This window comes from Rana temporaria, chromosome 12 (assembly GCF_905171775.1).
Source record: "Rana temporaria chromosome 12, aRanTem1.1, whole genome shotgun sequence".
In the NCBI taxonomy this organism is placed as follows: domain Eukaryota; kingdom Metazoa; phylum Chordata; class Amphibia; order Anura; family Ranidae; genus Rana; species Rana temporaria.
In genome coordinates, this window is record NC_053500.1 from 110,340,187 (window position 1) to 110,366,728 (window position 26,542).

The 26,542-nt window shown below is 43.0% G+C and overlaps 1 protein-coding gene across 1 annotated transcript in view; it reads right to left on the reverse strand.

Annotated features, from left to right (window-relative positions):
• LOC120918528 overlaps positions 1–26,542 on the reverse strand; it is a 43,456-nt gene that overhangs the window by 8,432 nt on the left and 8,482 nt on the right. Inside the window, exons 2-3 of the mRNA XM_040330157.1 lie at positions 25,448–25,783; positions 5,325–5,476 (exon numbers count right to left, since the gene is read on the reverse strand). Coding sequence (XP_040186091.1) covers positions 5,325–5,476; positions 25,448–25,783 — 488 coding nt within the window. The remainder of the gene's footprint in view (positions 1–5,324; positions 5,477–25,447; positions 25,784–26,542) is intronic.

Below are 26,542 nucleotides of genomic sequence, written 5' to 3' on the forward strand. Positions count from 1 at the left end.
CCCAAGACCAGCCTTCCTGGCACTTTCCCCTCTACCCTTCCTGACTGTCACACATCTACTCTGCTTTGGTGCCTGCCACTCTTTATCTCCACCCGCCTCTGTGCTGGCCCCTGCTGGCAAAATCAAAAATCTTCTTTAGTGTGGAGGGTCGTCTCAGTGTTGACAGATGCTTTCCCTAGATTCAGAACCTGGGCTTCTAGGGAAACAATTTACTTACATTTTGAACAGCAGTATTCGCCCATGATCTGATGAGGAACGCATACATGCCGCAAGATGTACACCGAGTCGCATCTCCATACCCGCCGGGCATCGTACCTACTAATTTGATGGGGATTGAGCATTATATCCTGTCCAAATCAACTAACATCTAGCTTCCTGACACTAATACTCAAAAATACACAGGTACTCAACAATACAATACACAGGTACTCGCCAACACAGGTGCATTCACAACACACATGCACTCACAGCTCAAGTGCACTCACAGCCTGGTACTGACAATACACACACTACACAGGTACACACACTACACAGGTACTCACAATACACAGGTATAAATGATAATATTCAGTTATTGTATATTATGTACATTAACCGCCGACCAGCCACTGTCATTATACTGCGGCAGCTTGGCTCTATTGCACAAATCGCCGTAGACGTACATCACTTCATGCAATAGATCCAGTGGACGTGCGCATGCGCCCATGGCTGGCGCCGGTGCGCTAGCCTGGCATGTCTGCCTTCCACCCGTGATCGCTACACAGAGACCCAAAATGGGGATTTGTCAATGTAAACAAACAGAGCCCTGTTCTGTCAGGAGAGTATAGCGTGATTGTCTGTTCCTAGTAATCAAGAACAGTGATCTCTCTGTACTTTGAGTCAGTCCCCTCCCCCCACAGTTAGAAACACCTCCCAGGGAACACATTTAACTTCTTTATCACCCTTTCCCTGCCAGTGTCATTTATACAGTTATCAGTGCATTATTATAGCACTGATCGCTGTATAAATGTCACTGGTCCCAAAAAAGTGTCCAATCTGTCTGCCACAATGTCACAGCCCCACTAAAAATCGCTGATCACCGCCATTACTAATAAAAAAATGTTTTTTTAAAATATGGGAACCACATTGGACCTACACCAATTCAGTGGTACCATTCCAGTCACTAAAGAGTCCCTAAAAATGAGATACAATGGCTTTGAAATGACAGCTCAATTATTTTAGAATCTGTGGGTGGATGCCATCTGGTTCAGGTGCTTTATCCACTTTTATTCTGTCAAAATATTTCTGGACAAGATCACTTTTGAGCCATTGTGGATCATTTGTTGTCAATACCATCCCCATTATGGACATGAGCCACCCCCCCCATGCTCATTTGTATACACAGAGATGAATAAAGTATTTAATAAATGTGCCTTCTTTTTGTCCCCAATCACCCACTCCAGATTATTTTGTAAAGGGCCCTACATGCTCAGACCAGACTTTTTTACTATTAATATATTTGAAGAATTTTTGGGAGTTTGTCCTCTTATCTTTTGCAATCTGTTGCTCGTTTTGAATTTTTGCATCCTTGATTTCATTTTTTTAATATTCTGTTATATTCTTTGTAACATTTAAAAGATGATAGTGTTTATTCATGTTTATATTTTTTAAAATCTCTTTTCTTATTATTTATAACTTTTTTAAATTTGGCCGTGAGCCACATAGGTTTTATTTTTAGCCTTTTAAACTTATTGGGAATATATTTTGTAGTGAGTTTGCATACTGTCTTTTAAGAATTCCCATTTCTGTTCTGTGTTCATTGATGCCAATATTCCCTCCCAGTCTGAGTCCTGGAGAGCAGCCCTCATCCTTGGAAAATGTTCTCTCTTGAAGTTAAGTGTATTTATCTTTCCCGTATGTGTTTGTTGCTTACAGATAACATTAAATGAAATCACGTTATGGTCACTGCAACCAAGATGTTCTTTTATATGAATATTGGTAAAAAGTAGGGTTGTCCCGATACCGATACTAGTATTTGCGCTAGTACTTGTACTCGCGCAAATACTCCCGATGCCTGGTAGAATACTTTTTTTTCCCGAGTGCGGGTGGAGAGGGGATGGAGTGCGGGTGGAGTGCGGGTGGAGAGGGGGCGGAGAGCGGAGCAGAGCAGTCCTCGTATGGGGGAGAGGAGAGCTGCTGCCGTTGCCGCCTTAGGCAAAGCCAAGTCAATCCCCCCCCCCGCTGCCGACATCTAGTTACTATGCGCTGGGGGAACACAACAGCTGTCATTTGCATTTGAATAGCTGTGTTCCCCCTGCCGTGCCGTCATGTATAGCCCCTCCCCCTTGCACAGGCACTTTGATAGACAAGTCACCCGTCGGACTTGGCTTTGTCTTAGGGGACACAAGGCTGCATTAGGGACATGGCTGAATTTAGGGACATGGCTGAATTTAGGGACATGGCTGAATTAAGGGACATGGCTGAATTAAGGGACATGGCTGAATTTAGGGACATGGCTGCATTTGGGGACACATGGCTGCATTTGGGGACACAAGGCTGCATTTGGGGACACGTGGCTGCATTTAAAAAAAAGTATCGGTATTCGGTATCGGCGAGTACATGAAAAAAAGTATCGATACTTGTACTCGGTCCTAAAAAAGTGGTATCGGGACAACCCTAGTAATAAGTACTGCATGATTTGAGATTACCAGGTCCAGCAGAGCATCATTCCTATGTGGGAACCCGCAGTGGATTCGCAGGGTTCCCGAATCGCACCAGTGTGAACCGAGCCTTGGTGGGAGCAGTCAGGTGACATTTGTAGGCTGTATACTTTGAGGCTTGGTTCACACTGGTGCGATTCGGGAACCCTTCGAATCCATTGCGGGTTCCCACATCGCACCCGACTCGCACGGCAGTTTACACTGCCATATGCGAACTGCTGGGGAGTGTCATACAATGGTAATGACACCCCCATTTCAGTTCGCATATCGCACTGCGAACTGACAGTTTGGACATGAATCGGATCGCATAGGTGTGAACACCCATGCAATTCTGTTGTGGACCAAAAAAAAGACCCTGTGCGTGTTTGGTCCAAATGAGATGCGATTTCAGCCATACAGTTTGTATGGCTGAGATAACATCGCACAGACATCACATGTGATCTGAACAGCAGTGCGGTGCAAATCACTTGCGATCTCGCACAGCGCACTGATATGAACCAGCCCTAAGTTCATTCAGCCTTACTGGGTGTAAGTATAAAGAGTGACCCCTCCCCCACATAACACATCCTGGTTATATAGGAATGTTGCATACGTGATCAGGTGACCTCAGACACACCACATTGCAATAGAACAATAATAAGAAGAAGAAGATCACTCAAGCTTCTACTCTGCTCAGCTCTGACTAAATACATCTCCCCTAATCACTTGTCTATGTATATTCTGCTGGCTGTTCACTGCACCATACATTTCCTCATCACACTGAACTGTGGATCACACCCCATATTATGAAAAACATCCAGGAAAGGCAGCCAATCCTGGGAGGGCTGGAGGGGAGAGGAGAGGAGGGGAGGGGGATGTGAATTTGGAACTTGTTACACATTCTGTGCATGTGTCTAAGCTAGTGCACGAGATATGTAAATATCCTGTCATTCGAAGCAAGGGGGGTGGAAAGGACTTTTTATTTAGACAGGTTTTTCTCTGCAAGTCTTTTTATTTTTACTGAACAATACAAGAGGATTGCTCAGAGCTGGATTAAAGCGGGAGTTCACCCATTTATTTATTTTTTCCCCTTTTCCCCTTAGATTCCTGCTCGTTTTGTCTAGGGGAATCGGCTAGTTGTTTTAAAATATGAGCAGTACTTACCCGTTTTCGAGATGCATCTTCTCCGTCGCTTCCGGGTATGGGTCTTCGGGAGCGGGCGTTCCTTCTTGATTGAGAGTCTTTACGAGAGGCTTCCGACGGTCGCATCCATCGCGTCACTAGTAGCCGAAAGAAGCCGAACGTCGGTGCGGCTCTATACTGCGCCTGCGCACCGACGTTCGGCTTCTTTCGGAAAATCGTGACGCGATGGATGCGACCATCGGAAGCCTCTCGGAAGACTGTCAATCAAAATAGGAACGCCCAGTCCCGCAGCCCATACCCGGAAGCGGCGGAGAAGATGCATCTCGTAAACCGAAAGTACTGCTCATATTTTAAAACAACTAGCCGATTCCCCTAGAGAAAACGAGCATTCATCTAAGGGGAAAATGTGTTCTCTATGGGTGAACCTCCGCTTTAACTCTGTGTGGCAAGACTGGGCACAGATGATAGGAAATCTTATTCTCTACATTGTGACATAAAAAAAAAAAAAAAATTTTGGGTTTACATCCACTTTAATGCAAGTTAAGGTAAAAAAATGTTTAGGCTTTACCACTACTTTAATGTAAATTGCCTGAACAAATGCTATATAACCTTTCCTTTGTCTATACTAGGCAGAGGGGGCCAGATACACAGAAGAGATACGACGGCGTATCTCCTGATACCCCGTCGTATCTCTGAGTGTATCTATGCGGCTGATTCATAGAATCAGGTTACACATAGATAGCCCTAAGATCCGACAGGTGTAATTGACTTACACCGTCGGATCTCAGGATGCAATACTTCGGCCGCCGCTGGGTGGAGTACGTGTCGCTTTCCAGCGTCGGGTATGCAAATGAGGTTTTACGGCGATCCACTACGGTTTTCGCGTTCGTTACGTCGTCGCTAGTAATTTTTTCCCGTCGCAAAGTTAAGCCTGCTTTAACATGGCTTAACTTTAGATGAGCCATGTTAAAGTATGGCCGTCGTTCCCGGGTCGAATTTCAATTTTTTTTTGCGTAAGACGTCCGGGAATACGAAAGTACGTTACGCACTTTGCTGTTCAAAAAAATGACGTCACTTCGCGCAAAGCACGGCGGGAATTTCAAAACGGAGCATGCGCAGAACATTTGGCGCGGGAGCGCGCCTAATTTAAATGGTACACGCCCCATTTGAATTAGGCGGGCTTGCGCAGGACGTCTTTACAATACACCGCCGTAAGTTTACACGCAAGTGCTTGGTGAATCAGGCACTTGCGCTGAAAACTTGCGGCGGTGTAACGTAAACTTGATACGTTACGCCGCCGGAGTTTTCTGTGAATCTGGCCCAGGGAGTTTGGCCTTTTCCCTGTGGTGATAATTTGGGCAATGATTTTTTCCCATTTAGTTTGGTCAGCCATGTCTGCATAGGTTGCAGAGTGTCCATAGATATGAAATCGTTTTCATTATCAGAAACAGTCTTCAGGTATTGGGTTATTTCCTTTAAAATATAAAGACATTTTTCACTTACCGTCTTATAGTATCTGACAAATACAAATAGTGCGAGGAGTAAGAGGAGGAGACCAGCAATTATACTGATGATGATGTACTTTGAGCTGTTTGATGCTTGATTTACATTGGGTTCTTCTGTTTCATTTTCCTTCTCTGTGACTTCTTGTTTTCCTGTGGAACAATGACAGTATTCACAACTGATGTCACATTTTGCCCTTTAATATAAATATTCGTCGTCATAAACAACACTTTTCTCAATAAAATAATATTTTTATAGTTGGATTTAACCACTTGCCGACCAGCCGCCGCAGTTTTACCGCGGCAGGTTGGCTCTGCTGGGCGAAACAACGTTATCTTACGTCGCTTCGCCTTTTGGCTACTAGGGGCGCGCACACCCGCAGCGTGTACATGGAGCCGATGCAAGTGCCTGCCGGGTGAGATGACCGCCAATCACTTGTCACAGAGCGAGAACACACAGATTTTGGAGACTGATCGTGTGTTCATACAATTCAAGTCACTCCCATCCCCCCTACAGATAGAACACACCTAGGGAACACAGTTAACCCCTTGATCATCCTCTAGTGTTAACCCCTGCCATTGACATTTATACAGTAATCAGTGCATTTTTATAGCACTAATCGCTGTATAATTGTCAATGGTCTCAAAAATGTGTCAAAAATGTCCAATCTGTCCGCCGCAATATCGTAGTCCTAGTAGATCGCTGCCATTACTAGTAAAAAATATAATAATAATAAAAATGCCATAAATCTATCCAATATTTTGTAGATGCTATAACTTTTGCGCAAACCAATCAATATGCGCTTATTGCTTTTTTTTTTTTTACCAAAAATCTGTAAAAGAATACATATCGTCCTAAACTAAGGAAAAATTATTATTATTTTTTTTAAATGTCAAAATTGTCGCTCTTCTTTTGTTTATAGGGCAAAAATTAAAAAACGCAGAGGTGATAAAATACCACAAAAAGTAAGCTCTATTTATGGGAAAAAAGGACATCAATTTTGTTTGGGTACAGCGTTGCACGACCGCGCAATTGTTAGTTAAAGCGACGCAGTGCCGTATTGCAAAAAATGCCCTGGTCATTAAGCAGCCTAATCTTCTGAGGCTGATGTGGTTAAAGGTCTTCTTTAGGATTGCATTGCAAAAGGGAGTTTACCAAAGGATGGCATATTTGTAGGCTCTGTTAGCTGTATAGCTGGAGTAATGCCCCATACGCACGATCCGAAAATTGGCTGAAAAATACAGCTTTTAAAGTAATCGCACGATAATCGTTAGTACAGAGCTTTGGAGAGCCGATCATGTCAGTTTATCCAATATTATCCGATCGGACAAACACAATTTTTTTTTTTGTATGATACAAGATCGTACAATTATCGTTTAATCAGTACAGTTGACTTTCGAAAATACAATAGAAATACACTACAACACATATTATGTGACGACTTATTCTGTCGTACGAGAATTTTCGTAACTTTAATAACCTATCTATTTTCGATATGCGACTAGCATGCAAAAGAAAAATGGACGATCTGTCGTCTGATTTTCGGATCGTGTGTACGGCAATTAGTCTTAGATGAGTGGCAGTGGAGATCCTGTCACCACTTTTTCCGAGAGGAACTTCATTCTTCCGAACCCCCCCCCCCCCCCGCCCCCCCAAAATAAGTAAATAATAAAAACACTTGTTCCTATCGTAAAATAAAAAAAACGACTTACTGAACCATGGCATCCAGCGTTGACTTGCTTGAAACATAAGTTCTCTCTTTGCCCCTCTTATCTAGTGGTGCCATCTTTAATGGAGGTCTGGCACATGCACAGATCCCCCGACATACCTGACAGCGTCCTCCAGAGCACATTGGGGCTTGCATAAGATCCTGTAACGCCGTCAGCGTTACTCCTTCCACATGGAGCGCAGACTTGTCACTTATGACAGTTGCGCTCCATTCAGATACACGTCCGCGTCACTTCCGGTGCGCGGACGTCTGCGCTCCACGTTGGAACGCGGAAGTGCGTTCCAACGTGCGGCGCTCAGCTCAGCCACTGCCCGGGCTATTTAAACTCCCGGGAATGGCGGCAGGGTGTTCGGATATTCCTGTTGGACCCTGCCGCCACCTGGGAACCCAGAACGAGCTACAGAGTCCCTGTAGCACCTCTCTTCACAGCGCACCTGTTCAGAGACCCAAGACATCACTACCTTCTGCTGGAGATTCACCACCATTTGCTCACTACAGGCTAGATACCACCATCACCTGTGCGGACTTTCCTGATACAGACCACCTCCTAAACCGCAAGTATATCTAAACCACATTACTGCTGTATAAGGTACCATCAACACCTGTGCGGACTTTCCTGGTACAGACCACCTCCTAAACCGCAAGTATATGTAATACCAGCTTGTTGCTAATAGTGATTGCTAGTATATGCCTGAACTATATCATAGACTCTATACTTATTACTATATACTAGCACCAGATACAGCAGAGTACTTCATACTATTCATATGTGTGTGCTGAGATACTACAATACCAGTAATTTCTACTACCTTTATTTGATGCAAATACCTAAATTAGACTTACGCTTATAGTATCTGGGTTGTGTCTATCAATTAAGCTTAAGAGGAATTAAGCTACTACTTTTATGTGTTACCTTCATTAGAGGATATGATGATAACACCCCAAACTCTTATTGTTCAGTGAGAGTGAAGTGGTGGTTGATTTCTGATAAGCCTCTACACCTGCGGTCTAAACATTAAGTAGAGTCTTATCATTTTCAGGGTCATAACATAATATCCGAACCCAAAAAGATAAAGGATATATTTACATATATCTTTTAAATGGATCCAGCTGACCTTGCAAATCATTTAGTTGCACTCTCTCAAAGAGTTGATAATCTTACTAACAACATGAATGAGTTACGTATGCAGAATGATGCTTTAAGAGATCAAAATTTGGCACAAGCCAGGCAAAGACCTGAACCAAAGGCCTGTTCACCGGAACCATTTTTTGGAGATAGAAAAAATTACAGACAATTTATTAGTTCATGTCGACTGATGTTTGAACTACAGCCACGTACTTATCATTCTGATAGGATAAAGATCCTTACATTAATTTCTTTTCTTAGAGGTGAGCCCAGGGTATGGGCTGACACCTATGTAGAAGAACACGGAGATCTCCTAGGAGATTTTGACACATTTCTTGATGAAATGTCTTTGTTATACGAAGATCCCAACAAACAGTTAACAGCTGAGAATTCAATCAGGAGTCTTAGACAGGGAAGGCGTCCTGTTGAAGATTTTATTTCAGAATTCAAATGTTGGTGCAGAGAAACTCAATGGTCTGATATTTCTCTCAGAAACCAGTTCCGTTTGGGTTTATCTGAAGCTATGAAGGATGAGCTAGCTCGTGTTGACCTACCCACTACTTTGGAAGATCTTATGCACCTCTCAGTCACTATTGATCGTCGCCTTCGCGAAAGAAAGACCGAACGTGCCACTACCTATTCTGTCACTCCCTTCAGGAGATCTAGATCACCTCCCAAAGATTCTCCAATGGATCTTAGTGTTATTAAAGGACCTTTAACCTCTGCAGAGAAACAGCGTCGCAGAGCTAACAATCTTTGCCTATATTGTTCTGCTCCTGACCACATCGTTTCCACCTGCCCTCTTCTTAAAAAGAATTCAGAAGGTAATTTCTCCCACATTAATAAATTAAATTCACCCGGAACCATATCTAATCATTATATTTTTGTTCCTCTCACCCTACAGTGGGATCAAGGAAAGATTTCCATTGAAGCAATGGTCGACAGCGGGGCATGTGGCAACTTCATTGACTCAAATGTTGTAAAAGCAAATAAAATTCCCAGTGTGTTAAAGCAGATTCCAGTGTCACTCACATTTATTGATGGTTCTAACTCTTCTTTCGGTCCAGTTACATCTCAGACAGTTCCTTTAATAGTTTCTTGTGCCAATGGCCACACAGAGACTCTCAATTTTGATATTATTTCATCTCCAGTTTTCCCTATAGTTTTAGGTCTACCATGGTTGCATCTTCATCAGCCTACTATTCTTTGGCCCACAAGATCTCTTTCTTTACAGTCTACTTATTGTACAGAATTTTGTCATCCTCCATGTATCATCTCCTTCTCAGAGATTCATCCTACTAATTTACCAGATTACTTACAAGATTTTGCTGATGTGTTCAGTAAGACTAACGCGGAGAAACTCCCTCCACATAGGATTTACGATTGTCCTATTGACTTAATTCCTGACAGTCCTATCCCTACCGCTCGGATCTACCCCCTTTCACAACCAGAGCTTATACACCTAAAAGTTTACTTGGATGAGAACCTTAAAAAAGGATTTATAAGGCCCTCCACTTCTTCTGCCAGTGCAGCTCTATTTTTTGTAAAAAATAAGGATGGATCACTTCGACCGATAATAGATTATCGATCCCTCAATAACATCACAATAAAGAATAGATATCCATTACCACTCATTCCAGAACTTATTGAAAGGTTACAAACAGCTAAGATTTACACAAAGCTAGACCTCAGAGGTGCTTATAATCTCATAAGGATTCGCTCTGGAGATGAGTGGAAAACTGCTTTTAAAACTCGATACGGGCTTTTCGAGTACTGTGTAATGCCTTTCGGCTTATGTAATGCCCCAGCAACTTTTCAGTGGTTTATTAACGATATTTTTCATGATCTGCTTGACATTTGTGTTGTTATCTACTTAGATGACATATTAATTTATTCTGATACTCTCGAGGAACATCACAAACATGTGCGTTGGATTCTGGAGAGACTCAGAATTCACTCTCTATATGCAAAACTTGAGAAGTGCGTCTTCAGTCAGACTACTATCTCCTTTCTTGGTTATCAAATCACTCCAGATGGAGTTCAGATGGACCATACTAAAGTGGATTGCATTTTGTCTTGGCCTTCTCCCCAGTCCAGAAAGGCCCTTCAGAGATTCCTTGGATTTTCTAATTATTATAGAAAATTCATTAAAAATTTCTCATCAATTGTCAGACCACTTACTAGTCTAACCAGTTCTAAGATACCTTTCATTTGGTCCAAGGAAGCACAGAAATCCTTTGAAACACTTAAGCTTAGTTACTCTTCAGCTCCCATTCTCCAACTTCCCAATCCAATGTTTCATTTTACGTTGGAAGTTGATGCTTCACATTTTGCCTTGGGTGCTGTACTTTCCCAACGACCCACATTATCACACCCACTACATCCTGTTGCCTTTTATTCCAGAACTTTATCACCAGCTGAAAAGAACTATCCGATAGGAGAAAAGGAACTGTTAGCAATAAAGGACGCTCTCGCAAACTGGAGACACCTTCTGGAGGGTTCTACACACCCTATCACTATCCTCACTGACCATCGTAATTTACAGCATCTCAAAACTTGTAAAACTCTTTCTGCCCGTCAAGTCAGATGGAGTTTATTTTTTGATCGTTTTGATTTTGTCATCTCATACCTCCCTGGTACTCAAAATATCAAAGCAGATTCTCTATCTCGTATGAATGAAGATCAATCCATGGACATTCCACCACTTTCCATTATTCCTTCCAACCGAATTATTGGAACAACTTTGACATTCGATAAATTGCTCATTCAAACTCTTTCTAAAGATAAATCTCAACTCCCTAAAGGTCTACAACAGCAGTCTAATGGACTATTTACTTTCAACGACAAGATCTACGTTCCACCAAGTTTACAACTCACACTATTAAAACAACTCCACGATGCCCCACTTGCAGGTCATCCTGGTATTAGTAAAACCATTCTTTTACTGAAGAGAAGTTATTGGTGGCCCCATATGACAAAGACTGTTCATGACTATGTGAGTTCTTGCCACACTTGTGCAATTAACAAACATTCGAGGAAACCACCCTATGGGTTATTAACCTCCATCCCAATACCTGACAGACCTTGGGATGTTATATCCATGGATTTCATAGTAGACCTTCCTAGATCAAATGGATTTAACACCATCATGGTCACTGTTGACATATTAACCAAGATGGCCCATTTTGTACCTTTGAAAAAGTTACCTACTTCTCAAGAAACAGCAAGGGCTTTTGTATCTAATATTCTTAAATTGCATGGCCTTCCATCCCAAATCATTTCGGATCGTGGGTCACAGTTTATTTCCAAGTTTTGGAGAGCCCTTTGCCAAACCTTACAAATAGATCATCGTAGATCTACTGCTTATCATCCCCAAACAAATGGGCAAACGGAACGTGTTAACCAAACTCTTGAGCAATATTTGCGCTGTTATTGCACCCATCTTCAAGATGACTGGGTTGACTTACTTCCACATGCAGAGTTTGCATATAACAATGCTTCCAATTCATCTTCTCAGTTTTCACCCTTTTACGCAAATTATGGGTTTCATCCTAATAGTTTACCTTCTACTTTTTCTCCAAGTAATGTTCCGGCTGTTGAGAATTTCTTATCAACCATAAAAAACACTCTAAACACTCTTCGTTCTAATCTAAAGACTGCTCAAATTAGACAAAAGAAATATTACGACTCTCATAGAACAATATCACCTCCATACAAGATTGGAGATTTGGTATGGTTATCCACTCGGAATTTGCGACTTAATATTCCTTCAAAGAAACTTGGTCGTCAATATACAGGACCTTTCCCAATTTCTCATGTAATAAATAAAAATGCTGTTAGATTACTTCTACCTCCAGATTGGAAGATTCATCCATCTTTCCATGTTTCACTAATCAAGCCTTATAAATCTAACCCCTTTCCAAATAGAGATCCACAACCTCCTCCTCCAATTCAAGTTTTTGGTGAAACTGAATATCAGGTAGAGAAGATTCTTGATTCTAGGAAAAGAGGATCCTCTATTCAATATTTGATTCGTTGGAAAGGCTATTCTCCCACAGATGATTCCTGGGAATGTTCTTCAAATATTCATGCTCCTCGGCTCATTAAGCAGTTTCATCATAAATATCCTGATAAGCCATGTCTCACTGGGCGCTCCGGAGGTGCCCCCTTGAGGAGGGGGGTATGTAACGCCGTCAGCGTTACTCCTTCCACATGGAGCGCAGACTTGTCACTTATGACAGTTGCGCTCCATTCAGATACACGTCCGCGTCACTTCCGGTGCGCGGACGTCTGCGCTCCACGTTGGAACGCGGAAGTGCGTTCCAACGTGCGGCGCTCAGCTCAGCCACTGCCCGGGCTATTTAAACTCCCGGGAATGGCGGCAGGGTGTTCGGATATTCCTGTTGGACCCTGCCGCCACCTGGGAACCCAGAACGAGCTACAGAGTCCCTGTAGCACCTCTCTTCACAGCGCACCTGTTCAGAGACCCAAGACATCACTACCTTCTGCTGGAGATTCACCACCATTTGCTCACTACAGGCTAGATACCACCATCACCTGTGCGGACTTTCCTGATACAGACCACCTCCTAAACCGCAAGTATATCTAAACCACATTACTGCTGTATAAGGTACCATCAACACCTGTGCGGACTTTCCTGGTACAGACCACCTCCTAAACCGCAAGTATATGTAATACCAGCTTGTTGCTAATAGTGATTGCTAGTATATGCCTGAACTATATCATAGACTCTATACTTATTACTATATACTAGCACCAGATACAGCAGAGTACTTCATACTATTCATATGTGTGTGCTGAGATACTACAATACCAGTAATTTCTACTACCTTTATTTGATGCAAATACCTAAATTAGACTTACGCTTATAGTATCTGGGTTGTGTCTATCAATTAAGCTTAAGAGGAATTAAGCTACTACTTTTATGTGTTACCTTCATTAGAGGATATGATGATAACACCCCAAACTCTTATTGTTCAGTGAGAGTGAAGTGGTGGTTGATTTCTGATAAGCCTCTACACCTGCGGTCTAAACATTAAGTAGAGTCTTATCATTTTCAGGGTCATAACAGATCCCCTGCTCATGCACAGACACTGCAGAGAACTGGTATGCATGTGCATTCGTGACATTTTGCAAACACATTACAGTAGTAGGGTGACAACGTGTCCCGGATTGCCCGGGACAGTCCCGCATTTTGCAGGTCTGTCCCGGGCACATTCATTCCAGGACAATACAGTGTCCCGGAAGGAAACTGACACAACCACCTCCGGGGGCCTATCTGATTCCCCCAAAAAAGGCCACCACATCACCGCTTTACTCACTGACAGTACTTGTCCTGGCCGGGAATGCCTGGAGGAGCACAATCCCGCCCCCTGCTTGTGATTGGAGAAATCATAAATCCCGCCTCTTGTGTCCAATCACTGTGCTGTGATTCGTTACAGCACAAGCTGATTTTTGGGAAGGGAGGGTGTCCCTGAATGGTAGTTTGGAAATGTGGTCACCCTATACAGGAGGCAGTTTATGAGTTGTAGCACATGTGTGAACATGCCACAGAGAGACTGGCATCATACTGGCCTAGGCTTTGGCAAGTTAAAAAAATTGAAAATAAGTTTATCTTGTTGATGTGTAAGAGGGAGGAGGAAGCAGGAGGAGCAAAAACGACCGCCCTATAGCAATTTTACTGCTACAGGGTGGCCACGCTGCGCAGGATCACGTGTGTATATGAAACTGATCCTGCACTTCCGGGTATTTGGCGTGAGTGCGTGCCGCTGACGGCTCACTCCTGATGTGATTCTACACATCAAGAGCTGATCAGCGGGTCCGGCGTACCCGATGACGTCGGTACCTGCTGATCGTTCTGTACACAGGCAGAATGGCGATCTGCCTATGTAAACAAGGCAGATCGCCATTTTGTCAGTAAGGAAGGCACTGATCCTTGTTCCTGCAAAGCAGGGACATGGATCTATGCCTTCCTCTAATCAAAGCACCTCCCCCACAGTAGTAAAACACCAGCTAGGCACACAGTTAACCCTTTGATCGCCCTTGATGTTAACCTTTTCCCAGCCAGTCTCATTAGTACAGTGACAGTGCATATTTTTAGCACTGATCACTGTAATAATGTCACTGGTCCCCAAAAAAGTGTCAAAAGTGTCAGTGTCCAATTTGTCGGCTGCAATATCGCCGTCCCGATATAATTTGCTGATCGCCACCATTACTAGTAGAACAAATAAATTAATTAAAATTCCATAAATATATTCCATAGTTTTGTAGATGCTATAACGTTTGTAGAATCCTATCAATTGTTGCTTATTTGTAATTTTTTAACAAAAATATGTAGCAGAATAAATATTGGGCTAAATTGATGAAGAAATTAGATTTTACGATTTTTTATTGGATATGTTTATAGCAGAAAGTAAAAAAATATATATATTTTCAAAATTGTTGTTCTTTTTATGATTATAGGGCAAAAAATGAAAACCGCAGAGGAGATTAAATACCACCAAAAGAAAGCTCTATTTGTGGATAAAAAAAGGACATACATTAAATTTGGGTACAGCGTCGCACGACCATGCAATTGTCAGTTAAAATAATGCAGTGTCGTGTCACAAAAAATGGCCTGGTCAGGAAATCTTCCGGAGCTGAAGTGGTTAAAATGCTCTTTTTCATAAAGCAAACAGGTTACATGCTTGTGTCTTTTTCATTTTTATGAGCTACTTTTTTTTTTTTTTTTTAGCCCTAAAAAGTTAGTAGTCATCTGAGACTTTTGGAAGTATCAGATCCCACTAACTGATACTCCCCCCATGGCTTTGTCACCACTCTCTGCAAAGCCTCCTGTTGATACTGATAGTGCTGAGGTGTAGAGCATGAACTGCTTACACATAATTATATTGAATACTCTATTAATATGCAGACCGAGAATTACAGAGAATGTCTCCCCAGAGCTATCAGGGCTGCATGATAACAAAAGTTCTTTAAAGCTACACTATATTACAAAAATAATTGGGACACCTGCAGTGGTGGCCTGTCCATACGGGACGGGGCGCATGGGTGTTGCCCCCCCCCCCAAAAAAACTGATCACAAAAACTGATCACAAAAAAAAGGTATTTTTAACCACTTCAGCCCCAGACCATTTGGCTGCCAAATGACGGGCCACTTTTTGCGATTCAGCTCTGCATCGCTTTAACTGACAATTGCGCGGTCATGCGACGTGGCACCCAAACGAATAGAGCTTTCTTTTGGTGGTATTTGATCACCTCTACAGTGCACTATGGGCAGCATGTTGTCTATGCAATCACATGATTGCAGGTGAGATGCCTCATTTGCCTGGTTTTCTGAGTGCTTGTGGCGCAAAGCAATGCGCCGCAACACTCTATTATTGGTCATTCTCCCTGTTGTGTGGTTTTCCTATTGGCACCGCCGTAGGACATGGGTGGTGCTTTCCTTGGTGCTGTGGCATCATTTCCGGTTTCTCTGTGCCAGTGGGAAACCAGAAGTGACGCAGTGGCTTCGTGGATGCAATGCATTTTCGGCCGGATTGATAGGTTCTGAGAGTGTGCTGGGCTGTATACCATATCAGTGATGCTGGGCTGTATACCATACCTGTGATGCTGGGCTGTATATCATATCTGTGATGCTGGGCTGTACACTCCTGACACTATGGGTGGAATACAGGGAACAGAGTAGGTGGATTCTATAAGGAGTGGGGCTTATGATAAGAGGGAGGGGTCAAAAAGGAAGGGAAGAATCTGGCTCCCCCCATCCTAAAACTTCACCAGCCGCCACTGCTGGGCTGTATACCATATCTGTGATGCTGGGCTGTATACCCTCTCTGTGATGCTGGGCTGTATACCCTCTGTGATGCTGGGCTGTATACCCTCTCTGTGATGCTGGGCTGTATAGCCTATCTGTGATGCTGGGCTGAATACTCCTGACACTATGGGTGGAAAACAGAAAACGGGGTGGGGCTTATGAGAAGTGGGATGGGTCAAAAAGTAAAGAAGGGGGTCTGGCGCCCCCCTATCTTAAAACTTTACCAGCCTTTACACGCACATCCTAGTCTTAGTCGGTAGGGTTCAATATTGCGCTGGCCCACCCATTGCAGCTATAACAGCTTTAACTCTTCTGGGAAAGCTGTCCACAAGGTTTAGAAGTGTCTATGGGAATGTTATACCATTCTTCCAAAAGCGCATTTGTGGAGGTCAGGCACTGATGTTGGACAAGAAAGGCTGACTCACAGTCTCCACTCTAATTCATCCAAAAGGTGTTCTGTCGGGTTGAGGTCAGGACTCTATGTAGGCCAGTCAAGTTCCTCCTCCCCAAACTCACTCATCCATGTCTTTATTGACCTTGCTTTGTGCACTGGTCTGCAGTCATGTTGGAACAGGAAGGGGCCATCACCAAACTGTTACCATAAAGTTTGGGAGCATGAAATTGTCCAAAATGTCTTGGTATGCTGACGCCTTAAGAGTTCCCTTCACTGAAACTAAGGGGCCAAGCACAACCCCTGAAAAACTACCCCACACCATAATCCCCCACCGCCAATTGACTCAGGAGCAAGGTCCATAAAGATATGCTCAGAGCCCTGACCTCAACCCGATAGGACACCTTTGGGATTAACTAGAGCAGAGACTGCGAGACAGACCTCATCCACATCAGTACTTGACCTCACAAATACACTTATAGAAGAATGGTCAAACATTCCCATAGACACACTCCTAAACCATGTGGGCAGCCTTTGCAGATGGGTTGAAGCTGTTATAGCTGCAAAGGGTGGGCCTACTCAATATTGAACCCTATGGACTAAGACTGGGATACCATTAAAGTTCATGTGTGTGTATAAAGGCAGGCATCCTACTACTCTTGGTAATATATAGCTGGATTCTAGTAGATCTGCGTAACTTTAGGCGGGCGTAGCGCATCTCATATACGCTACGCCGCCGTAAGTTAGAGAGGCAAGTGCTGTATTCACAAAGCACTTGTGTCCTAAGTTACGGCGGCGTAGCGTAAATGTGCCGGCGTAAGCGGGCCTAATTCAAATTGTGAAGAGGTGGGCGTGTTTTATGTAAATAAAGCATGACCCCACGTAAATGAAGTTTTGAATGGACGGCGCATGCGCCGTCCGTGGACGTATCCCAGTGCGCATGCGTCGGATAGAATGCCTAAGATACGTCGAACACTGCCTACGACGTGAACGTAACTTACACACAGCCCTATTTATCTTTACGCCGGCGAATGTCTTACGTAAACGGTGTAACTAATTGCGACGGGCGTATGTACGTTCGTGAATCGGCGTATCTTGCTCATTTACATAATCAACGCGGAAATCAACAGAAGCGCCACCTAGCGGCCAGCGTAAATATGCACCCCAAGATACGACGGCGTAGGAGACTTGCGCCGCTCGTATCTTGGCCAAATCTATGCGTAACTGATTCTATGAATCAGGCGCATAGATACGACAGCGGCCATTCGGACTTACGATGGCGTATCTGGAGATACGCCGTCGTAAGTCTTTGTGAATCTGGGCCATAGTGTATATGAAAGAAGATCCTGCTCTCCGCCATAGCGATATCGGCGGGTGTCTCTGGAGAGCCCCAGCTACACAAGCCTGAATTAGTTCCTAATGTTGACCATATGCTAGTAGACTTCCAAACGGGCATTTGTACAAACATTTGTGCAAAAATTCTCAACAGTTCATTCAATAACACAGCAAAGGTATTTCATATACTAATACTCATATATTTAAACATTTGATTTTGTAATGTATGGACTATCCTGAACAAAAACAACATTCCCTGTTAGAATTCCGTTTGTAAAAACATTTCCATGTTGATACTTTCAATTTTTTTGTCACTACAGTTATTTGACCCCACTAATGATTAGATAATTAAAGGAACGTTTTTAAAATTAAAATTTTCGAACAAAATACTTATATTGGCTCCAGCTTCCTGCAAACCCTCTGATAGTACTGAGGCTGAGCGTGGAGCTGCTTGCACAGAACTTTAACCACTTAAGCCCCGGACCAATATGCTGCCTAAAGACCCAAGGGGTTTTTATAGTTCGGGACTGCGTTGCTTTAACAGACAATTGCGCGGTCGTGCGACGTGGCTCCCAAACAAAATTGGCGTCCTTTTTTCCCCACAAATAGAGCTTTCTTTTGGTGGTATTTGATCACCTCTGCGGTTTTTATTTTTTGAGCTATAAACAAAAAATAGAGCGACAATTTTGAAAAAAATTCAATATTTTTTACTTTTTGCTATAATAAATATCCCCCAAAAACATATATAAAATTATTTTTTTCCTCAGTTTAGGCCGATACGTATTCTTCTACCTATTTTTGGTAAAAAAAAAATCGCAATAATCGTTTATCGGTTGGTTTGCGAAAAATTTGTAGCGTTTACAAAATAGGGGATAGTTTTATTGCATTTTTATTTTTTTTATTTTTTTTACTACTAATGGCGGCGATCAGAGATTTTTTTCATGACTGCGACATTATGGCGGACACTTCGGACAATTTTGACACATTTTTGGGACCATTGTCATTTTCACAGCAACAAATGCATTTAAATTGCATTCTTTATTGTGAAAATGACAGTTACAGTTTGGGAGTTAACCATAGGGGGCGCTGTAACATTTAGGGTTCAGTGTGTGTGTGTGTTTACAACAGTAGGGGGGTGTGGCTGTAGGATTGACATCATCGATCGAGTCTCCCTAATAAAAGGGATCACTCGATCGATGCGCCGCCATAGTGAAGCACGGGGAAGCCGTGTTTACATACGGCTCTCCCCGTTCTTCAGCTCCGGGGAGCGATCGCGACGGAGCGGCTATAAACGAATAGCCGCACCGTCGTCCCGAATCGCTTCCCAAGGCTTGCCGACCGCCGCATGTACCGGGGGGGGGGTCCCGATCGGACCCCCGACCCACATCAAGCAGAGGACGTATAGGTACGTTGATGTGCCTGTCCGTGCCATTCTGCTGACGTATATTTACATGAGGAGGTCGGCAAGTGGTTAAAGAACATCATCACTTATGTACTGTATTTGTTTCTTTAATTCGTTTCATACCCCCCCTGTTCTGCCAACATGATGTTATACGTATCTTTCAGCCCCAAGTTAGGAGGGCCCTGCTTGTAGAAAGACAGAGAAATGTGACCAGCTCCCAATGGAGCCAGTTCACACAGGTCCGGGGCGTCTGCGGTCCGGATTGCAGAAGGGTCCTGTGTGTCTATGTGTGAATTTAGGCAAAAATGTGGACCTGAATCATACCTGAACCAGTGAACAGGGACGCACCGAACCCCATACGTGAACCTGGCCTAAAGGAGGGGCAAGTGATACAAAAGGCATTAACTGTGAGGGATGAGATAATGGAGAAGGTAAAAGTACAATTTTTAAAGGGAGGCATAGTAAACTTCCTGAAAGGAGGAGTTTTCAGGGACCGGTGGACAGAGTAGGAGATAGGTGAACAGATTTTGGTATGGAATTATAGCATAGTTGCCAACATTTTTAAAAAATTTCCAGGGACACTTTGCAGCACAGCTATTAATAAATTAATTACCACACTCAGTTCCCCGAAGCTCCACCCACTCCGCATAATCTTCGCCTGGCGAAGATTATGCGTAGTGGGTGGAGCTTCGGGGAAGTGAGTGTGGTAATTAATTAATAGCTGTGCTGCAAAGTGTCCCTGGACAAATGTTGGCAACTATGTTATAGGAAACCCATACTCTAATGTCGTGTGCACACAATCGGAATGTCTGACAAGAAAACTTCAATGTGAGCTTTTGGTCGGAAATTCCGACCATGTGTAGGCCCCATTGGAATTTTTCTGTCAAAATTTCCGACAGCAAAAATTTGAGAGCTGGCTCTCAAATTCTCAGATGGGAAAAGTTCTTGTCGGAAATTCCGATTTTCTGTATGCAATTCCGACGCACAAAAACCACGCATGCTCGGAATCAAGTCGACGCATGCTTGGAATCATTGAATTACATTTTTCTTGGCTCGGCATAGAGTTGTACGTCCCCGCGTTCTTGAAAATTCAGTCGGAAAAAAATCCACGGTTTTCTTGTCGGAATTTACGATCGTGAGTACGCGGCATTAGAAACAGGGAAACACAATGAAGATCTCTAGATTGGGGATGAAGGTAAATATAAGACCTACTGGACAGCACTTGGGGGTGGGGGACCTACTGAAAGAAAAAGGTATATACAGTGCCTTGAAAAAGTATTCATACCCCTTGAAATTTTCTACATTTTGTCATGTTACAACCAAAAACATAAATGTATTTTATTGGAATTTATGTGATAGACCAACACAAAGTGGCACATGATTGTGAAGTGGAAGGGAAATTATAAATGGTTTTCAACATTATTTACAAATAAATATCTGAAAAGTGTGGCGTACATTTGTATTCGGCCCCCTTTACTCTGATACCCCTAACTAAAATCTAATGGAATCAATTGCCTTCCGAAGTCACATAATTAGTAAATAGAGCCCACCTGTGTGTAATTTAATCTCAGTATAAATACAGCTGTTCTGTGAAGCCATCAGAGGTTTGTTAGAGAACCTTAGTGAACAAACAACATCATGAAGGCCAAGGAACACACCAGACAGGTCAGGGATAAAGTTGTGGAGAAGTTTAAAGCAGGGTTAGGTTATAAAATAAATATCCCAAGCTTTGAACATCTCATGGAGCACTGTTTAATCCATCATCCAAAAATGGAAAGAGTATGGCACACCTGTAAACCCACCAAGACATGGGCGTCCACCTAATCAGGCAGGCTGGGTAAAGAGGACATTAACCACTTGGGATCCCTTGGACACAGCCAATTACAGATTGCCGCGAACGGCCAATCAGAGTGGCCGTTTGCGATGCGATCTGTGCGGCCAATGAGAGATGATCTCATATGTAAACATATGAGATCATCTGTCATTGCCAGCTCACACAGAGACAGCGGTGCTGTGTCTGGAGAGGAGACCGATCTGTGTCTCTTGTACATAGAGACACAGATCGGTCACCCCCCCCAGTCACCCCCCCTCCACCTACAGTTAGAACACTTTATAGGAAACATATTTAACCCCTTCCTCACCCCCTAGTGTTAACCCCTTCAATGCCAGTCACATTTATACTGTAATTAGTGCATATTTATAGCACTGATCGCAGTATAAATGTGAATGGCGCCAAAAATGTGTCCGATGTGTCCACCATAACGTCGCAGTCCCAATAAAAATCGCAGATCGTCGCCATTTCTAGTAAAAAATAAATAAAAAAATAATAATTCTGTCCTCTATTTTGTAAGCGCTATAACTTTTGCGCAAACCAGTCGTTTATTGCGATCAAAAATATGTAGAAAAATCGGCCTAAACTGAGAAAAAAATTGCTTTTTTTTTTTTAAATTGGGATATTTATTATAGCAAGAAGTAAAAAATATTGTATTTTTTTCAAAATTGTCGCACTTTTTTGTTTATAGCGCAAAAAATAAAAACCGCACAGGCGATCAAATACCACCAAAAGAAAGCTCTACTTGTGGGGAAAAAATGACGTCAATTTTGTTTGGGAGCCACGTCGCACGATCGCGCAATTGTTAGTTAAAGCGACGCAGTGCCAAAAGCTGAAATTTCACCTGGGCAGGAGGGGGGTATATGTGCCCAGTAAGCAAGTGGTTAATCAGAGAAGCAGTCAACAGGCCCATGGTAACTCTGGAGAAGTTGCAGAGATCCACAACTCAGGTGGGAGAATCTGTCCACAGGACAACTATTAGTTGTGCACTCCACAAATCTGGCCTTTATGGAAGAGTGGCAAGAAGAAAGCCATTGTTGAAATAAATCCATAAAAACTCCCGTTTGCAGCTTGCGAGAAGCCATGTGGGGGACACAGCAAACATGTGGAAGAAGGTGCTCTGATCAGATAAGATAAAAATTTTACTTTTTGGCCTAAAATCAAAACGCTATGTGTGGTGGAAAAATAAGGCTGCGTACACACGATCGGTCAAAACCGATGAAAACGGACCAAAGGACCCTTTCATCGGTCCAAACCGATCGTGTGTGGGCCCCATCGGTCAGCTAACCTTCAGTCAAAAAATTTAGAACTTGCTTTAAAATTGAACCGATGGACTGGTAACCGATAGGTCAAAACTGATCGTTAGTATGGAAAACCATCGGTCAAAAACCTGCGCATGCTCAGAATCAAGTTGACGCATGCTTGGAAGCATTGAACTTCGTTTTTTTCAGCACGTCGTTGTGTTTTACGTCACCGCGTTCTGACACGATAGTTTTTTAACCTATGGTGTGTGGGCACATCAGACCATCAGTCAGCTTCATCGGTTAACCGATGACAACGGTCCTTCGGACCGTTCTCATCGGATGGACTGATCGGGTGTAGGCGGCCTAAGACTACACATCACCCTGAACACACCATCCCCACCGTGAAACATGGTGGTGGCAGCATCATGGTGTGGGGATGCTTTCCTTTAGCAGGGACAGGGAAGCTGGTCAGAGTTGATGGGAAGATGGATAGAGGCAATCTTAGAAGAAAACCTGTTAGGGTCTGCAAAAGACTTGAGACTGGGGCGAAGGTTCACCTTCCAGCAGGACAACGACCCCAAACATACAGCCAGAGCTACAATGAAATGGTTTAAATCAAAACATATTCATGTGTAAGAATGACCCCAAGTCCAGACCTAAATCCAATTGAGAATCTGTGGCAAGACTTGAAAATTGCTGTTCACAGACGCTCTCCATTCAATTTGACAGAGCTTGAGCTATTTTGCAAAGAAGAATGGGCAAAAATGTCACTCTCTAGATGTGCAAAGCTAGTAGAGACATCCCCAAAAAGACTTGCAGCTATAATGGAGGCAAAAGGTGGTCCTACAAATTATTGACTCAGGGGGACTGAATACAAATGCACACCACACTTTTCAGATATTTATTTGTAAAAAAAATTGAAAACCATTTATCATTTTCCTCCCACTTCACAATCATGTGCAATTTTGTGTTGGTCTATCACATAAAATCATGATAAAATACATTTGTTTTTGGTTGTAACGTGAAAAAATGTTTAAGATTGCAAGGGGTACTGCAAGCAAGCAATGTTGTCTTTGAGACCCCTTTCACACTGAGGTGTTTTTCAGGCGCTAAAGGGATAAAAATAGCGCCTGTAAAACGCCTCTCCTGCAGCCAAAGTGTGACAGCCCCAGTGCTTTCACACTGGGGCGGTGCGCTTGCAGGACTTTAGAAAAAGTCCTTTCAAGCAGCATCTTTCGGGCAGTGCGGGAGCGGTGTTTACACTGCTCCTCCACTGCCCATGCCATTGGAATCAATGGGCACTTCTGCTGAAGCGTGTGCAAAGTGCTTCGGCAGCGGCGCTTTGTGGGAGCTTCTAATGCCCCGTACACACCATCACTTTATGTGATGAAAAAAAACGAAGTTTTTAACCACTTCCTTACTGGGCACTTAAACCCCTTCCTGACCAGAGGACTTTTTGCGATTCGGCACTGCGTCGCTTTAACTGACAATTGCGCGGTCGTGCGACGTGGCTCGAAAACAAAATTAACGTCCTTTTTTCCCCACAAATAGAGCTTTCTTTTGGTGGTATTTGATCACCTCTGCGGTTTTTATTTTTTGCGCTATAAACAAAAATAGAGCGACAATTTTGAAAAAAAAAAAAATATTTTTACTTGTTGCTATAATAAATAGCTCAATTTTTTTTTTTTACGTTTTTTTTTTATCCTCAGTCTAGGCCGATACGTATTCTACATATTTTTAGTAAAAAAAAAAAAAAAAAAATCGCAATAAGCGACTGGTTTGCGCAAAAGTTATAGCGCCTACAAAATAAGGGACAGAATTATTATTATTATTATTTTTTTTTTACTAGAAATGGCGGCGATCTGCGATTTTTATTGGGACTGCGACGTTATGGCGGACACATCGGACACTTTTGACACGTTTTTGGCGCCATTCACATTTATATTGCAATCAGTGCTATAAATATGCACTAATTACTGTATAATTTTTTTTTTTACTAGAAATGGCGGCGATCTGCGATTTTTATTGGGACTGCAACGTTATGGCGGACACATCGGACACTTTTGACACATTTTTGGCGCCATTCACATTTATACTGCAATCAGTGCTATAAATATGCACTAATTACTGTATAAAATTTTTTTTTTACTAGAAATGGCGGCGATCTGCGATTTTTATTGGGACTGCGACGTTATGGCGGACACATCGGACACTTTTGACACATTTTTGGCGCCATTCACATTTATACTGCAATCAGTGCTATAAATATGCACTAATTACTGTATAAATGTGACTGGCAGGGAAGGGGTTAACACTAGGGGATGAGGAAGGGGTTAAATGTGTATCCTAATTAGTGTTCTAACTGTGGGGGAAGGGGGGTGACTGGGGGGGTGACCGATCTGTGTCTATGTACAAGAGACACAGATCCGTCTCCTCTCCAGAGACAGCACCGCTGTCTGCGAGAGCCGGGAATGAGAAATGATCTCATATGTAAACATATGAGATCATCTCTCATTGGCCGCACAGATCGCCTAGGAAACGGCCGCTCCGATTGGCCGTTCACGGCGATCTGTGACTGGCTGTGTCCAAGGGACACGGCCAGCACAGCAGTTCCCCGCTGCGCGCTCGGGAGCGCGCGCGGGGAACGCGAAAAGGGGCGGCCGTAAAAACACGGCCTCCCAGAGAAGTAGAGCCACCCGGCGGCCGTATATAGTCGTACGGCCGTCGGGAAGTGGTTAAAAACGTCACTTTAATTGACCGTGTGTGGGGGAAAACGTTGTTTTATGTCTTGTAAAAAACGACCAAAAAAAATCGAAGCATGCTTCAATTTTATGTGTCGTTTTTCAAAACGTTGTTTTTTACTTCACAGAAATTGACCGTGTGTAGCAAAAAACGTTGTTTAAAAAGACGTTTTTACACCCGCGCATGCCCAGAAGCGAGCTTCAATGGAAAAAGTGGTGAGAACGTAACCTCGCTTTGCTAGAACATTGTGAGAAAAACGATGGTGTGTAGGCAACTTCGTCTTTGAAAATTGAAGTTTCAAAAACGTAGTTTTTTACTTCACAGAAAATGTCGTTTTTTTCCATCACATTCACATCAGAAAATAATTTATTTACCAAGCAGAGTGAAGAATGTAGTCACCTTTTGCCAAATCAGTTGCCAAATTGATTACTCACGCATGTCTAATTAGTAACATTTGCAGGTGCAGTATTAAAATGTATTGGATGAACTTACCAACAAAAATGAAGGTTCCTTCTCCAATGATGTCCACAAAATCTCCAACGATTGCATCACATAGATAAAAGTCCGAGTCATCATGTGTCACATTCTTCAACATTAGAGTGAAATGTGGAGCCTGGCCAGAGCATTTCAGACGATTCCGATACGTCGCACTGTTCACATATTTAGTACCATTGGCCACTATAGTCATTAATTTTGTGAAACGTTTCCTGAAGTTAAAAATTTTCATTTTTTGTTCTTTGGCAGAGATCAGTGTGCAGTTAATGATTGCCGTTTCTCCAGGATTAAGTAGTAACTGTTTAGGTTCTTGTTTCACTAAATAGCTTCCATCTAAGAGAAACAAATGATATATTATTTCACACTTCACATAACTTTAACTGACAACTAAACCTGAGCACAAAAATGCAATAAATGTTTAGGTTTAAACCAACCTTTTTACCCAAAAATAATCTTTGGAATTATCTTCATGTCTCGAGGAACCCTTTATGAGACAAATGAATTGGGTCAATGAGAAAAATGCACCTTACATTGGTCACTAGTGGGAAGAATACAACCATTGCAAACTGTTAAAAATATCATTGGTGTCATGCAGCTGGCTCCGTCAAGTGGTATTAGCCTTAGAACTATGCAAGCACCATCAAATGGGAGATCAATTACATAGTTGCCAACATTTGAAAAAAAATTCCAGGGACACTTTGCAGCACAGCTATTAATTACCACACTCACTTCCCCGAAGCTCCACCCACTCCGCATAATCTTCGCCTACTTATCAGATTATAGGGTCTACTCAATAAAGAGAGAATTACAGGAAATTGAAACGGGAATGGGTGTTAGGAAGGTGACAGGGAGGATGGAGATGACAGGGGTGGGTGGCAGGGAGGTGACAGGGAGGATGGAGATGATAGGGGTGGGTGGCAGGGAGGTGACAGAGAGGATGGAGATGACAGGGGTGGGTGGCAGGGAGGTGACAGGGAGGATGGAGATGACAGGGGTGGCTGGCAGGGAGGTGACAGGGAGGATGGAGATGACAGGGGTGGGTGGCAGGGAGGTGACAGGGAGGATGGAGGTGACAGGGGAGGGTGGTAGGGA